We start from the raw sequence: 17,337 nt of genomic DNA on the forward strand, positions 1-17,337 counted from the left end.
CAGGGGCATTTGACCTCCGAGCTACACCCCCTGCCCTATTTTTTTTAATTCTTTATTTTAAAACAGGGTTTCACTAAGTTGTGGAGGGCTTCACTAAGTAGCTGAGGCTGTCCAAGAACCCCAATCCTCAGGTCTCAGCCTCCTGAATGCTGGGATTACAAGCATGCACCACCACACCCGGCTCAAAGACATACTTTTTAAAAACAGAAGACTCATTCGAAAAAAAAATTTACCTAATAAAATGCATGACCCTACTTCTGAGATTATTAAATGCCTTAAATTACTTAAAGGTTTATAAGTAATTTGGGGCATTATTTAACCACATTCTTGCTATTATAAAGGGTTTAAAACTTAATATCCAACCCCTGTGTTTCTTTTCAACCATTCTGAACATTGGATTCCCATAAGTTGGCTGTCTTGCTTAGTTCCTTTTTTGTTTTCTTTTAGCCTGTTTGAATCTCTCATGCAATCGGTGATCCTTACTGTTAAAAAAGAAAACTGTGAATTCACAGGATGATTTGCCTCCTCAGGTAATAGAGGTCTCTCCGTACCTTGGAGTCCAGATCCTTATATAATGTTTGAATCCCCTCTGCCACATTAAACCCAAATATTGCCCATCTCCTCTTCAAACAGATAATTACCCACAAGGCAACTCATTCCATTTTCAATTTTTATTACTAAAAAATAAAATAAACCCTTCCTTACACTGAGCTGAAATCTTCTTTCCTAAAACTGCCACTTATCTGGGGCCTTGCCAGCCTCAGCACTGGGCCTGGCAGGATGACTGCGTGAGTTGATCTCTTGTTGCCTTTGTTTTGATCATGGTAGAATGGAGATGATGGATGCATGTTACAGGAGTGTGGAGATTAAATACAAATGTTGACAAAGCACCCGGCGTGACAGAGGGCCCTCATGGGTGGTACCCTTTATCAGGATCAGGAACCCCCCACCCTCTGCAGGGCTGCCCTTGGAGGTGTGGTTCTAATTATCTTTAACTTTCCTCCCATTTATTTCAAAGTTTCTTTGAACCACATGCTATCTTCCTTATTCTCCTTAGTCATCCCATTCTGCATAAGTTCAATTCTTTGAGAGAAGGGTCAACTGCCAATCCCTTCCTCTCCCTAAATTATAATCAACAGTTTTATCAACGGAAAGCAAGCTCTGCACTCATGTCACTGTATGATACTATTTCTCTTTTTTCTGTTGCTGATTTAATTTCCCTCCCTTCCCCTTCTACCCCCGGTGTCTCCTCAATGGGCCCTCTGGCAAGCCAGGCTACAGGGAAGGCAATAGGTTGAATACTTTCTGGTGCTAAGGGGAGAAGACGGAAGCACCCCTCAGATCTTAGGATGCGTCTGAGAGGTTCCCCTCTTCGCTCTGGTAGGATGTCAGTTCTTCCTCTGTGAGGGCCACACCTCTCTGCCCTCTCCATCCCTGCTGCTGGACTTCACAATTCTGAGTAGTGGCGCCATAAGACATTTTCTTTCTGGGACTCACAAAAGTCTCATGGTTCAGTTCTGTCTCCTCGGCTAATTCATCTTGGTCAATGATTCCACATTTCTCCTCCGAGAGGTTCTCTGGGTCAGCCCACTCCTGTTTCTCCCCGGAAGCAAAAACTCCATAGAAGATCACACCACTGTAGTGTACCAGGGCAGCTATGAGGAACACATTCTGCCATTCCTCACGGGTCTAAATGAGGAAAGAAAGCGTAATTAATGTCTTAACAGAAACAGATTTAGCGGAGCCAGGTGTGGTGGCACATGCTTATAATCCCAGCATGCGGGAGGCTGAGACAGGAGGATCGTGGTTTGTGGACAGCCTCAGATACTTAGTAAGGCCTTTTGCAACTCAGTGAGACCCTGTTTCAAAATAAAGAATAATAAATAAAAAATATAGGGCTGGTTGTAGCTCGGAGGTAGGTTCCATCCCCAGTACCAAAAAAAAAAAAAAAAAAAAAAGGATTCAGCAATGTAGGCTGAAATCTTGAAGTCCTCTGCAGAGACAAAACCACGTTCCCAACCCAGGACATCACTGTGCTTTTTGGGAGGCCATGTGTCAGAAGTAACATCCCGGATCCAGACCTCATTTGAGTTTTTAACCTTAACTGGTTACAACAAATGAACCAGGCATGGTGGCACATGCCTGTAATCCCAGTACTTGGGAGGCTAAGAAAGGAGGATCGCAGGTTCTAGGCCAGCCTCAGTAATTTAGCAAGGCCCTCTGCAACTTAGCAAGAGCCTGTTTCAAAATAAAAGCATAAAATGGCTCAGAGGGAGAGTGCCCCTGGCTACATCCCCCAGCACCTAAACAAAAGTAAAACAAAAATCTCAAAATCCCATGTTTTTTTTTCTGCTAAAAAACAAGAAAAATTATTTCACATTTTCTCCTCCAAACATACGTACAAATTCCTGAAGTCATATTTGTAATAAACAGTCTAAGAAGACAGTTTTTTTAAAAAAAAGAAATATGGTATCAAATAATTCCTATCTGCATCCTGAACTTCTTTCAGTGACAAAGATACAGAAATCACACGGCCTGTGACTGAGCTCTGGATGGATTACAAGATCCGCTCTACCACCCTCTAGTGTAAACACACCGCCTTCGGAGAAGGCTGAGTGGCACGCCCTTGAAGATTCTTTCTTCCTAACAAGGAAGTATAGTGGCGTTAATATTTTTATGTTGGAACATGCTCAGCAATAGATGGAAAGTGGCTATAAAGTTTAATCACTTGGAATTATAAAACAATCCTGGGTAACTCATTTAACCTCAGTTGATTGCCTCAGTTTCTTCTTTGGGTCCTTAAACAACCTCTGTGACCTTTACCCCGCGCCCCTACACCTTTATTTATCAGTTCAGAAAACACAGAATCAAACATCAGTCAGCCCAGGAACCACCAATCAACAATGACTTTTAAAACAGAAGAACAGGAGAAGAAAGATAGGAGGAGGAAGAAGAGGACATTAAGCACACATTTACGGGCTGGGGCAGCCCTTGAGGTCTTGTTTGTGCAGTCCTGTGCTCTGACACTGTAACTCATCGCCACAAAGGGGTCTGTTACCTTGTGCTTGGTCATTGCTCCAACAATGAGGGGACAGACCATTCCAGAAAGGGTTCCCACTCCATTGGAGATCCCCATGAGGATACTGGCGTAGCGGGGGGCGATGTCGAGGTGGTTGACATTAAAACCTACAGTGGAGCCAAGAGCTCAAAATCAGAGTCAAGAACAGAATATCCTTTGGAAAATCTTTTGCTTGCCCCAGCTCTCATCAGTTTGGTCTCCTCTAGACATGGCTCATGGGTACTCTACCAAGAAGACTGGGTTGAACATCATCAGGCTGTATCTGCGCAAAGCAGGAAAACATGCTCTCCATGATTGATTAGCAATGTCTGTATGGGCTCTGGATGGGAAGAATTATAGCACATTTGCCCAGCTGATTTGAACTCTGTAAATATATTTGGAAATGTAGTACTTGGACAATACTGAAAAGCCTAAAGCCTGGACCACATTTTTTTTTCAGAGCAAGCAATCAAACTCAGTAGGAACAAATCTTGCCTCATAATATGCTCCCTCCTAGCCCACATGGCCAATTGGAAAGGGGGTGTGTGTGTGTGTGTGTGCGCACACACATGTGTTTCTAGAGATTGAACCCAGGGACATCATTCTACCTCTGAGCTATACCCCTAGCCTTATTTATTTATTTATTCATTTATTTATTTATTTATTTATTTATTTATTTATTTATTTTGGTGGTACTGGGGTTCCTGGAAGCCCTTCTACCTCCGGGCTACGCTCCCAGACCTATTTTTCACATTTTTTTTATTTGGAAACAGGGTCTCCTAAGCCAGTACGCGCGGCTGGCTTCGAACCTGCATGATCCTCCTGTCTCTGCCTCCCAAGTGCGGGGATTACAAGCGTGCGCCACCACGCCCGGCAAACAAGCCCTATTTATTTTATTCCTTATTTTACAACAGGGTCTCACTAAGTTTCAGATGACTTCACTAAGTAGCTGAGGCTGGCCATAACCCTGCATTCCTCCTGTCTCAGCCTTCTAAATACTGAAATTACAAGCACAAATGTGCGCCACTACTAATAAATACTAATTTGAGCCACTAAAATAACAGAAAGGAGCTGTAGGTCTTGTTTATTCACATTTTCTTCTTTGCTTTGTTTCTTAATTCTCTGTTCTGTGCAAAGCACCTGAAAATAAGATTTAAAGCCATCTTTTCTTTAGTATGTTACAAGGGTTTGCTGTATTTTTCCTATCCCCATTCAAAAAGAATTTTTGAGGAAATCTTTTTTGCAATAAATACACCTTCTCTTTTAGATCAAAGTGCCAGACAGCCAGAATATAAAACAGCTGCAAGATTAATTAATCTCACTGTTCATTTGAATATGATAAGGACTTTATGAGAAAAGAACCCAGAGATAAGACACAATTAATATGATTCTCTAGTATTATATTCTGAAGCAAGGCCTAGGCATCTGCGTTCAGCTACAGATAATGGGAGAAAAGCCATTTAGGTTTCTAGCTGCACAATCCTAGTGTTCAGGAGGGAAAAATCACTGAGTTATTGATAGATATTTGTAATAACCAATAAGAAAAACCTGCATACAAACCGGGAGAGTCTGTCTTCTTCTCTTCCTGGGACATTTCCCAAAGCAAGTATCACTCATTCCTTGAATTTTCTAACCTCACCTATCAGGACTCTCTTATCTATAATCAGCTCTTAACTTGGGCCAGTCTTCCCTGGAATCCATATTTATTCCTTATTAAGTTGTCAGGTAGCAGATCTTGAGGAATTATCGTACCTACAGCCACAGTCCCTCCAATAGCATCACTGTCAAGTCAGAGACTGGTAGTCCAGTCTAAGCCACTCATTATACCTGGGCAAGTCAAACTACCTTTCTGAGCCTCAGTTTTCTCCTTAGTAAAATGATATAACAATGCCCTTCTAGGATTGCAATGCGGATTAAATGAGATTGGGTTTTTAAAGCGGCAAATATAAAATAAGGACATAAAAAAATGCAACTACTGTGGTTGGAGGTATTGGCTTTCTCTCCTCCTGATTGTGACCCGATTGGCAATCCAGGGGACAGGAAACCTTAGGAACCTGAACATTCCAGTGTCTCTGGAGACAGGATATGAATCTCTTTTGCATCACGGTTATCAAGGGACGGTGTCTTTCAACATCCTCCTGGAAGAAAGTTATAATTGTTCTATCCCTGCTACCCAAAGTGTGGCTTGTCGATCAGCCTCTCCTCAGAGCTCGTAGAAACGCAGACTCTCAGGCCCCACTCTGAACCTACTGAATCAGCACCTGCATTCTGCAGTGTCTTGGGGTGGTTTCTATGTGCGTTAAAGTTGGGAAAGCACTTGCCTAGTCCATAAAGAAAACAGTAATAACAGTGAAGACATTTCGTTTTGTGTCTGGCACTGAGCTCAGGACTTCAAAAACCTCATTTCCACTCTTAACGTAAATTGCGTGAGGGCAAGAAGCTTTGTTTACTGCAGTACGTGCAGTGCTGAGAACAGCCCAACTACTGAGAAGTAGAAGTGAATCCATGAAAGGTCTCTGCTCAACTTCCCCACAACTTCCCACTTTTCCTATGAAGTGGTGTGACATCTCTCCAAACTCTGGATGAAAATGTAAATAAGTTAGCAAAATCTTTCTTTTGTGAATGGTATAGTAACCAAAACAATTCTCAAATCCAAATAACTCTCTCTCTCTCTCTCTCTCTCTCTCTCTCTTTCTCTCTCTCTCTCTCTCTCTCTCTCTCTATATATATATATATATATATATATATACACACACACACATATATATACATACATACATACATACATATATATACACACACAGTATATATACACACAGTATATATATACATATACATACGTGTGTGTGTGTGTGTGTGTGTGTGTGTGTGTGTATACTTTCCAACCCAAATTCTTATCTGGAAGTTACTCTCAATATAAGCTTTTTTTTTCTAATTTAACTATTCATCAGCTCTTTTTTTTTTTTAATTCTGGCACTACATTTGAGATTCAAGGGAAGACTGAGATAATGAAAAGAACACAGACTCGTAGCCAGGCAAGACTGTGTTTTTGCCTTTCCTTTGCCACCAACTGGGTGACATTGGGAAGTCCCAGATTTTCTGAGCTTTAGGAGTGGCCTAGCTACTCAGGGAAGTTGATACACTAGCTTTGCCTTCCTTTACAATAAAAAAAAAAAATACTGTAAAATAGCGATGTCACTACTTACTTCACCATGTGGCGAGACAGAGGCAATTATGTAAAATGTTGAGTAAATAACAATTTTTTTATTTTAATGTTTCTAAAGTAGACAAGCCCTACTTGATGGGGAATAGGAGCTTTGGAAGTCTCTGAGACGTGATGTCATCGCACTCTCGCTTCTCACATATAGTTGATTGGTTTCTGCTCCTGTACAGTGAGGATACTAAGAGTGCTCATTCCCGCTAGGGTAGTCCGGAGGATGGCAGGGCTTAATACACATAGAGGGCTTTGACGCCCTCGGCAGAGCCGGCTTGGCCAGGCTTTCATCTAACTCACGTCATTATTCCAACCTGCTCTACCTGTTCCAAAAATAACACTTCCTCTCTCTGGCCCTGCATTCTCTTGTTTGGAGAATGAAAACAATGAAACAGACAAAAATCTAACCAAGACTTCCACTCTAAAAAACTCCTGCTGCTCAGGGTGCTGTGGCATGCACCTGTAATCCCAGTACTTAGGAGGTTAAGACAGGAGGGTTACAGGTTTGTGGGCAGCCTTAGCAACATAGTGAGGTACTCATCAACCTACCTAGGTCTTATTTCCAAAGAATAAAAAGGACTGGGTGTAGCTCAGAGTAGAATCCCCCTGAGTTCAATCCCTAGTACTATTTAAAAAAAAATCTTTTGAGGCTGTGACTACTTGTCAAACAACCTAGTCATTTGAGAATTAGCAATTCTCTAGCAGGGGGTGATGACCGACAATAACCCAAGATCCTCTATTAGGGAGGGTGACCTGGCGCCAACCCGGGATGGATGCACACTTGGGTCTCTGCTTGTGCCTGAGGAAGTCACCTACACTGGTACCTGTTTCCCCTGAGAGTAAGTCGGGGTGACTCCAGCTTAGAGTGACCACCTCCCTGCCCCAGGTGACACTCTAGGCTGTAGCCCTGCCCCCTGGAGAATGGCCTAGCTACTCAGGGAAGTTGATACACTAGGTTTTTTTTCCTTTTTGATTATAGACTTGATGAGTCTCTAATCAAGATTCAGAACCCCAAAGGCCACTTTACCTGAAATAGCAAAGCCACTAAATCCTACAGCAAGCACCAGGAAGGAGATAGCCACTCCTTTGGTGTGGGAAAAGCCGACCACCAGGAGCAAGGTGGCCTCCATGCCAAAACCTGCAAAGGAAAACAGAAGGGGAGATATGTCATTTACAAACCGGTCAGCCTGAGCTTATTCCTTCACCAACGTACATTCTGGCACAGGCTTAACTATTACCCAGAGGTTTCATGACTACGTGACTATGCTGGTATCACCTGGGTATTCTGTGAACTTTCTAACGTTATCCTGGTGCACCTTGAGCACCACTGGTCCCAGTAGGTTCCAATGATGCTCCTGGAAGGAGGGATGCTGTTAGTTGCACCAATTTCTTTTTTCCTTTTCTTTTCTTTTTTTTTTTTTTTTCAATACTGGAGATTGAAGTCAGGGACATTCTACCTCCAAGCTACCCCCCAGCCCTATTTTTATTCTTTATTTTGAAACAGAATCTCACTAAATTGAAGAGGGCCTCACTAAGTAGCTGAGGCTGGCCATGAGCTTAAGATCTTCCCGTCTCAGCCTCCCAAGTACTGGGATTACAAGAGTGCGCCACTGTGGCTGGCTCTGTGCCTGCCATTTCTAAATATGAAAACTTTCCTATGTACTATCTACCCTCAGTTAATAGCCTCTCAAATAAAAATAACGTGACAAAGCCGGGTGTGGTGGCGCATGCTTGTAATCCCAGCATTCGGGAGGCTGAGACAGGAGGATCACAGTTCACTGACAGCCTCAGCTACTTGGTGAGGCCCTCCGCATCTCAATGAGACCCTGTTTCAAAATAAACAAGTGCGGCACATACTTGAAATCCTCCCTCTTGAGAGGCTGAGACAGGAGGATCACACAGGTTCGAAGCCAGCCTCAGCTACTTAGTGAGGCTCTCAGCAAATTAGTGAGACCCTGTTTCCAAATAAAGTAGAAAATAGGGCTGGGAGGATAGCCCGGAGGTAGAAAGCCTCTGGGTTCCACCCCCAGTACCACCAAAAATTAAAAATTAAAAAATTAAAAATAAAAAGATTTGGGGGGTGTGGCTTAGAGGTAAAGTGCCCTGGGTTCAATCCTTAATACCAAAACTAAATAAATAAGTAGCATGACAAGGTGGGCACAGTGACATACACCTGTCACCCCAGCTACTAAACAGGCTGAGGCAGGAAAACTACAAGTTCAAGGCTAGCCTGGGAAGTTTAGTGAGATGCTGTGACAAAATTTTAAAAATTAAAAGGTGGGTGGGGAGACTGAGGAATTAGCTCAGGGATAAAGTATTTGCCTAGCAAGAGTGAAGGCTTGCATTCAATTCCCAACACTGCCAAAATAAAAAAAAATGAAATAACATGACAACCCTGACATTTATTGCCAAAGAGACCAGAAAACTGTAGTGAATATCTAAAGTAAAAATCATTGCCTTAGTCCTAATAAACCTTGTAATGCATAAGGCAAAAGTCTTCCCTTTTATAATTCACCAAGTTCTCAGGCCTTCTTTAAAAAAAAAAAAAAAAAAAAAAAAAAAAACATTTGCAAGGAAAATACAACAGAACAAAAGTACTTTCTGTTCCTTTCATTCAGAATGAGTCCAACACAATAGAAAGGATGAGAAAATTATGAAGAAATCCCTCTAATCCAAAAAAAAAAAAAAAATCAGCCTGCAGCAGACAGAAAGATAGTTTAAATACCATTTGCAGTTTCTGAAGTGCCCTGGGAGCAGAGAAACAATTAGTGGTGCTTCAGTCTAGAGACTGCTGACTGGAGACATCGCCACAGGATTGTCCTACAGTTATCTCACTGTAGGACAAATCAAGTCTCAGCACTCCTAGTTTTTACTTCTTAAAAAAAATAAAAGCAAGGCCGGGCATGGTGGTGTACACTTGTAATCCCCGCACTTGGGGGGCGGAGACAGGTGGATCGTGCAGGTTCGAAGACAGCCACCTGGCTTAAGAGACCCTGTTTCCAAAAATAAAATAGGTCTGGGAGTGTAGCCCGAAGGTAGATGGACTTCCAGGAATCCCAGTACCACCAAAAATAAAATAAATAAAAAATAAAAGCAAGCCGGGTGTGGTGGTGCACGCTTGTAATCCCAGTACTTGGGAGGCTGAGTCAGGAGGATCGCAGGTTCGCCGCCAGCCTCAGCAATTTGTGAGGTCCTCTGCAACTTAGTGAGATTCTATTTCAAAATAAAGAATTAAAAAACCGGGCTGGGAGTAGGACTCAGAGGTAGAATTCCCCTGGGTTCTATCCCCGGTATCACACACACACACACACACACACACACACACACACACACACACAGCAAACCACTACCACCATTTTGTTGTTGTTGTTGTTGTTGGAGTCATTTATTTTGTTTTGTTGGTACTGGGGATTGAATCCAGAGGCATTTACCTCCAAGCTACACCCCCAGCCTACCCTTTTTTAAAATATTGAAACAGGGTCTTTCTAAGTTGCTCAGAATCTTGCTAAATTGCTGAGGCTAGCCTTGAACCTGTGACCTTCTTATCTGAGCCTTTCAAGTACTAAGATTACAGGCATGAGATACCACTCCCAGCTCCCCAGATTCTTCCTTTTCTCTATATATTAATCTCCACATACTCACATTTAGGACCTAGATTACAGAGTCAATCAAGACTGGCTTCAGATGATCCCACCTGAGAATCAGTAATCGTGTGACCTTGGACAAGTTACTTTGCCTATTCAATCCCTCATCCAAATAAATAGATATATAATTCAGCCTTGTAGTATATTGGAAAATTAAGTGGGATTGGATACTTGAGGTACTGTGTATGGCCCCTGGGCACAGCTCAGTGAAAGAAGTCCAGCACAGAAACTTAATCTCCATATACCCAGAGAATTATCTTAGACTTCTCATTCTTTCTTGGTGTTCACATAAAATTCCCTGGTTTCTCCAGGTGTGGTGGCTCACACTTGTAATCTCAGTACTTGGGAGTCTAATACAGAAGGCTCTCAGGCTCACGGCCAACCTCAGCAATTTAATGAGGCTCTCTGCAAATTAGTGAGACCCTGTTTCAAAATAAAAAAGAATAAAATAGAGCTGGGTGTGGTGGTGCATGCTGTAATCCCAGTTACTCGGGTGGCTGAGATAGGGATCACAGGTTCACAGCCAGCCTCAGCTACTTAGTGAGACCCTGTTTCAAAATAGAGAGTAAAAAATAGGGCTGGAGGTGTATCTTGGAGGTAGACTGACCCTGGTGCTATTATTATTATTATTATATAATATTATATATTATAATATATAATAATATTATAGGGAGCACGAAGAAGAAGAAGAAGAAGAAGAAGAAGAAGAAGAAGAAGAAGAAGAAGAAGAAGAAGAAGAAGAAGAAGAAGAAGAAGTAGTAGTAGTAGTAGTAGTAGTAGTAGTAGTAGTAGTCTGGGGGTATAGCTCAGAGGTAGAATGTCCCTGGGTTTCATTCCCAGTACCACACATATAAAAAGAAAGAAAGAGAGAGAGAGAGAGAGAGAGAGAGAGAGAGAGAGAGAGAGAGAGAGAGAGAGAGAGAAAGGAAGGAAGGAAGGAAGGAAGGAAGGAAGGAAGGAAGGAGAAAAAAAAGAAAGCAAAATCCCTGAGTTTGACCTCAAACATATCTACCAAAGCCAACTCCCACTCTTAGCTCTGGCAATGCATTAGTCCTGGACCCTCCTGCCTCTCACTTGAACAACCACAACAGCCTTTCTGGTGGTCTTTTCACCTCGTACTCTTCCAACCCATTCAGCACACCACTGTCTATCTAAATCATACACTGAATTAGTCCCTTCTCTCCTTAAAACATATGTCGAGCCGGGCATGGTGGCTCATGCTTGGGAGGCTGAGACAGGAGGATCACGCAGGTTCGAAGCCAGCCTCGGCTACTTAGTGAGGCTCTCAGCAACTTAGTGAGACCCTGTTTCCATAAAGTATAAAACAGGTCTGGGAGTATAGCCCAGAGGTAGAAAAACCCCTGGGTTCCACCCCCAGTACCACAAAAAAACACGTGTCAAAGTGCCACACCATCACTACAGAGTTGTGGAAGACTCCCTCTTGCTGTTCCTGTTCCCTCTGCTGTCCTTAACAGTCCCAAGCAGAACAGAGCCCTCTGTGTCTCATACGCTCAGCTCCGCAGCTCTTTCCTAATCACACATGACCTGTCTCGTGCCTGTACAAATTTTTATGGACTGCTGGGTTGGTTTTTTCTTTTTTGTTTTTTGCTTTTTTTTTTGTTTTGTGTTTTTGGTTTGTTGGGTTTTTGGTTGTTTTTTTTTTTGTTTTGTTTTGTTGTTGTTTGTTGTTGTTTTTTGGCCTGGGACACTCTTCTCCCACCATCTTATCTTTTTCTGGAGAAGTTCTATTTTCTCAAATATTGCTTCCTTTAGAAAGCTTCTTAGCCGGGCGTGGTGGCGCACGCTTGTAATCCCCGCGCTTGGGAGGCAGAGACAGGAGGATCGCGCAGGTTCGAAGCCAGCCGCGCGCGCTGGCTTAGGAGACCCTGTTTCCAAATAAAAATGCAAAAATAGGTCTGGGCGTGTAGCCCCGAGGTAGAAGGGCTTCCAGGAACCCCAGTACCACCAAAAAAAAAAAAAGAAAGAAAAAAAAAAGAAAGCTTCTTAGACAGCCCTGCCCTCAACCAGTGAAGCCCACATTTCCTTCGTCTTATTTATGTTATAGAACTTTTCAACATTGCTTTCTAATTTTTCCCATGTGTTTCTGCCTCTACCACAAAACTCTACTTTTAACACAAAATCTGACTAGCATGGAGTGGACACTCAATCAAGGACAATTAATGACAGGAAAGAAAATGGAATCCAAATATTTAGGTTGGGCCAAGTACAGCGGCGCACGGCTGTAACCCCCGCGGCTCAGGAGGCTGAGGCAGGAGGACCCCAAGTTTGAAGCCAGCCTGGGCAACTTAGAAAGATCATCTCTCAAAATCAGAAATAAGCCGGGCGTGGTGGCGCACGCTTGTAATCCCCGTGCTTGTGAGGCTGAGACAGGAGGATAACACAGGTTCGAACCCAGCCTCAGCTACTTAGTGAGGCTTTCAGCAACTTAGTGAGACCCTGTTTCCAAATAAAATATAAAAAAGGTCTGGGAGTATAACCTGGAGGTAGAAAGCCTCTGGGTTCCACCCCCAGTACCACCAAAAAAAAAATCAGAAATAAAAAGGATATAGCTTACTGGTAGGGTGCCTCTGAAGTCAATCCTCACTACCAAATATTGCATATTTTTTTAGTATTTAGGTTGAAATATAAGCTACAGTATTTATTGTATATCTTGTCTTTAAAACTTTCAACAAAACTTGTGCCAGAGAGTTAATTCCCCCCAAGAATAAAATTTACTATATATATTTTTTTCTTATAGATGAATACATATATATGTCCATGTGTATACATATATATATATATATATTCATATATATGCCTATATATATGTATGTGTTAATCTGTAAGGAAAAAATCTTGATCAAGTAGCAGATTACCAAAGTAAGAAAAAGCATTTAAGAGCCTAAATGATTCCTACTGGGTGGTTAAAATGCTAGAGATAAGCCAGGCGTGGTGGCACATGCTTGTAATCCCCACCTTGGGAGGCAGAGACAGGAAGATGGCGCTGGTTTGAAGCCAGCTGCGCTGGCTTAAAAGACCCTGTTTCCAAAAATAAATAAAGTATAAAATAGGTCTGGGAGCATAGCCCGGAGGTAGAAGGGCTTCCAGGAACCCCAGTACCACCCAAAAAAAAAAAAAAATGCTAGAGATAAGACTGTTACAGGAGTATAGTGATAACATTTGAATATCAAGAGTAACTAAAAGATCTTGTATCCTCAAAATAAACTAGTAATGGAACCACCAGATGACCCAGCTATACCATGCCTTGGTATCTTTCTTAAAGAGCTAAAATCAGAATATTATAGTAATATATGTATACTCCTTTATAGCAGCACAGTTCACACTAGCCAAATTATGGACCTAACCTAAGTGCCCATCAACAGATGAATGGATTAAAAAAATATATGGTCTATACACATCATGGAATTTTACTCGGCCACAAGGAAGAACAGAATTATGTCATTTGCAGGAAAATGGAAGGAACTGCAGAGAGTTATGCCAGGAGATCAGTGAGGCTCAGAAAGTCAAGGGTGGCGCATATTCTGTCATTTGTGGAAGCCAGAGAGAAACAGGAAACACAAGGGGCTTTAAAGGATGCCAAGATAGATCCACGGAGTAGTTGAAGGGAGTTGGGAATGAGAGTTAGGGGGAGGAAGCGTGAGGACCTGAGAGGAACAGTTTAAATAATACTACAGCAATGTGTGAAGATACTGTTACCAATCTCCCCAGCTCATGTATGGAGGGAAATATGCAAAGAACTGTGTGCATGTGAGTGGTGTTTGTCTTGTCTTTTGTTTTTGTTTTTGTTTTTGTTTTTGTGATACTGGGGATCAAAGCCAAGGGCATGTGTGTTTTCAACAGTTGGAACCCCACTGTGATGTATAATTGTAGTACAACAATAAATTATGGAGAAATCATGAACCTATTCAGAGCGGACATGATAAATAGCCTTAGCATTTAAGGACCTAAGAAAATTTACATTTCATAGTATAACAACCTGCAGTTCACAAAGGCAACTAAATCAGCCAGGCTAGAATTTTTTTACTTTATTTATTTACTATGTGTGTGTGTGTGTGTGTGTGTGTTATTTGAGATCTAACCCAGAGGCATTCTACCTCCAAGCAACACTCCCAGCCCTATTTTATTTTTATTTCTGAAAGTGTCTTGCTGCTAGGTTGATGAGAGTCTCACTACTTGCTGAGATTGTCTTCAAACCTGCAATTCTTCTTTCTCAGCCTCCCAAGTACTGGGATTACTAGCGTGTGCCACCATGCCTGGCTGGATTTTTTACTTTAGTCATATTTTACTTGTACTAGTGCAGGGAAGACAAGGACCTTGGGAATGTGCCCCGGCTCAGAATGAACTAGAACAGAACGTCATGTCTGAAGGTGACCCATCCATTTTAAATGTTTGTAAGAATACATTGCTTGTCAGTGGAAAGAAGGATGGGACAGGCTCCCAGACACGTGGGCCCTTCTCAGATGAGAAACATCCTGTATTTCTTTTCAGGAAAGATAAAATCAACTAAAATTCTCTAGAGCATCATTGTAAGTGCCTTATCATGTCAAAATAAGTCTGGATTACTCAGTGGTGGTACAAAACTCTGTTTTCATATATTACCTTCAGCTGGGCGTGGTGGTGCACACTTGTAATCCTAATACTTGGGAGGCTGAGACAAAAGAAACACACAGGCTTATAACCAGCCTCAGCTACTTAGTGAGGCTCTCAGCAACTTATTGAGATCCTGTTTCCAAATAAAATATAAAATATACACTCCTAGACCTATAGAAGTGTAGCCTGAAGGTAGAAAGTCCTTTGGTTGTACCCTCAGTACCACAAATAAATAAATATTATATATACTATATATATATAGTATGTATAGTATATATAGTATATATAGTATATATACTATAATAATATATAGTATATATAGTATATATAGTATATATAGTAATATATACTATATACTATACATAGTATATAGTATATATAGTATATGTAGTATATAGTTTATGTATAGTATATATAGTATATATACTATATTTATACTATATATACTATATATATACTATGGTCTAGCATCTCTGTATTTAAGCAAGCAAGGCATGGCAGTGCTTGCCTATAACCCCAGTAGTACTGAGGTCCTCGGCAATTTAGTGAGACTATGTTTCTGAAAAAAAAATAATAAAACAGCTAGGGATGTAGCCCCTGGGTTCAATCCAAGAAAATGATTCTGTGTAGAAGCTATGACAGGACCATGTCAATATATAAAACAACATGAAAAGTGAAGAGGTATTTTTAAAAGACGGGTGGGGCTGGGAGATTTCCCATCTGTATGCTAGTTTCCACAGGGGGAAAAGATTCTCTCAAGAGGCACGCAATTAGCACACAAGACGTGTGAGAGTTCTCATCACTACTACCCAACAGCCTCGGCCATAGCCGCTCTCTGACCCAGTTTCAACGTCAGAGCTGACACCCTCCTGCCTCCTCTTATTAGAACACTTGTGATTACACTGGGCCCATCTCGAGATCCCTAATGGAATCACATCTGCGACGTCCCCGTTGACAGATGAGCAAACATTCAGAAAGTCTGAGAACTGGCACCTGATGTTCTTCTACCTGCTAGAGCTCCTTAGAGAGGACCCGGAATAAACCAGGTAAGTAAACAATAAGTGTGGTCAGGTGTGTGGAAAAGACAAGTAACAAGCAGATCTGGAACTGGCAGTCCTGTTGCCATGGGCTGAGAGTAGATGAAACATTTCTTTGGTCCTGAGTGTGTCCCGATTCCTTAGCCATTGACTTAAGTTGCCCCCTCTCGGCTTGCACAAGCACAGCCTGGGTGACCACTCGGTAGCCACACGGTGGGCAGGCCTCAACTGTCTGCTGCAAGGGACAGACATCTGGTTTCTAAGCTCCATCTCCTGACTAGATGTCACCTCTGACAATTCTGAAGTTCTACTCCCTCTAATTCTCCAGCTGCCTAGCCCATGGGGAAGCCCGCAATACCTCCACAGTTCATGATCTTCCTGACGGCAGTTGTGGTCAGTATTTTCCTGCTTCTTAAATAATCGGCCAACTGTCCTCCGATAGGTACAACGATGGTCATCACCATGTGTGGGACTGCTGACAGGAGCCCCACCTGGAAGGAAAGGAAGCAGTCAGCCACCTTCTGCTGCTTCTAAGCGATGTGTGGCTCTATTGCTCTGGCCCCGGCCCCACAGCCACCAGCAAATCCTCTGACATGGTGTCCAGGGAGGCCTGAACTGTATTTGTTTGTTTGTTTGTTTGTTTGTTTGTTTGTTTGTTTGTGCAGTACTGGGGATGGAACCCAAGGGCGTTCAATTATCTTTTTTTTTTTTTTTTTGAAACAGGCACTGAGTTGCAAATGGCCTCACCAAGTAGCTGAGGCTGGCCACGAACCGCGATCCTCCTGTCTCAACCTCCCAAATACTGGGATTATAAGCATGTGCCACCACACCTGGCTCTAGGTCTGAATTTTATAATAAGCCCAGTGAATGAGTGAATGGTTTTACATATAGGTCCCGCCGGGCGTGGTGGCGCACGCTTGTAATCCCCACTCTTGGGAGGCAGAGACAGGAGGATCACACAGGTTTGAAGCCAGCCATGCTTGCTTAAGAGACCCTGTTTCCAAATAAAAATATATTTAAAAAAATAGGTCTGGGAGTGTAGCTCAGAGGTAGACGGGCTTCCAGGAACCACAGTACCACACAGGTTTGAAGCCAGCCATGCTGGCTTAAGAGACCCTGTTTCCAAATAAAAATATATTTAAAAAAATAGGTCTGGGAGTGTAGCTCAGAGGTAGACGGGCTTCCAGGAACCCCAGTACCACACACACACACACACACACACACACACACACACACACACACACACAAAAAAAAAAAACCATATAGGTTCTTCTGTTTCCTCCACAGGTTGGGAAGCTCCCTGGAGGCAGAGATGACTTTTACACATCTCAGGCCCAGCACATGGAAGGCCAAGCGTGTGGCACAGAGTCACACTGGGGGCAGCCAGCGTTCAGTGACTGTGCTGGTTTTCCCAAGGTCTTTTTCTGACAGTACCTGGAGCTCTGCAGTCATCAGCCTCTGTGGGCTCTTGTGCTTTTCCTGGAGGAAGGGGGTTTTATGTTTTTATGATGATGGTTTATATTCAACCACCATAAGTCTCCCTCCCTGAAACACAATAAACCTTAAATGGCTGGGGCCCTCAAACGGAAGTTCTTCCTAAACCCACCAGGAGCAATGGTTGTTACTGCTACCATCACCATTAAGGAGAGAGGAGTGGTTTGCAAAATGAGGTCATCAAGTTCTTTCTACTACTAACCAAAGAGTTTATAGGGAAAGGAAAACCTGCATCTTTATCTAATACACAGTCCTTGAGTTAGCCTTAACAGCACTTTC

At 42.4% G+C, this 17,337-nt stretch overlaps 1 protein-coding gene across 1 annotated transcript in view; it reads right to left on the reverse strand.

Moving 5' to 3' along the window:
• Positions 1-1,344: 1,344 nt before the first annotated feature.
• The window catches only part of SLC17A8 (solute carrier family 17 member 8), a gene marked incomplete at both ends in the record, with an annotated part of 56,901 nt that continues 40,908 nt past the window's right edge, over positions 1,345-17,337 (reverse strand). The window contains 4 exons of the mRNA XM_080706457.1: positions 1,345-1,689; positions 3,059-3,186; positions 7,300-7,410; positions 15,923-16,055. Coding sequence (XP_080562583.1) covers positions 1,345-1,689; positions 3,059-3,186; positions 7,300-7,410; positions 15,923-16,055 — 717 coding nt within the window. The remainder of the gene's footprint in view (positions 1,690-3,058; positions 3,187-7,299; positions 7,411-15,922; positions 16,056-17,337) is intronic.

This window comes from Muscardinus avellanarius, assembly GCF_963383645.1.
Source record: "Muscardinus avellanarius genome assembly, chromosome: 11".
NCBI lineage: Eukaryota > Metazoa > Chordata > Mammalia > Rodentia > Gliridae > Muscardinus > Muscardinus avellanarius.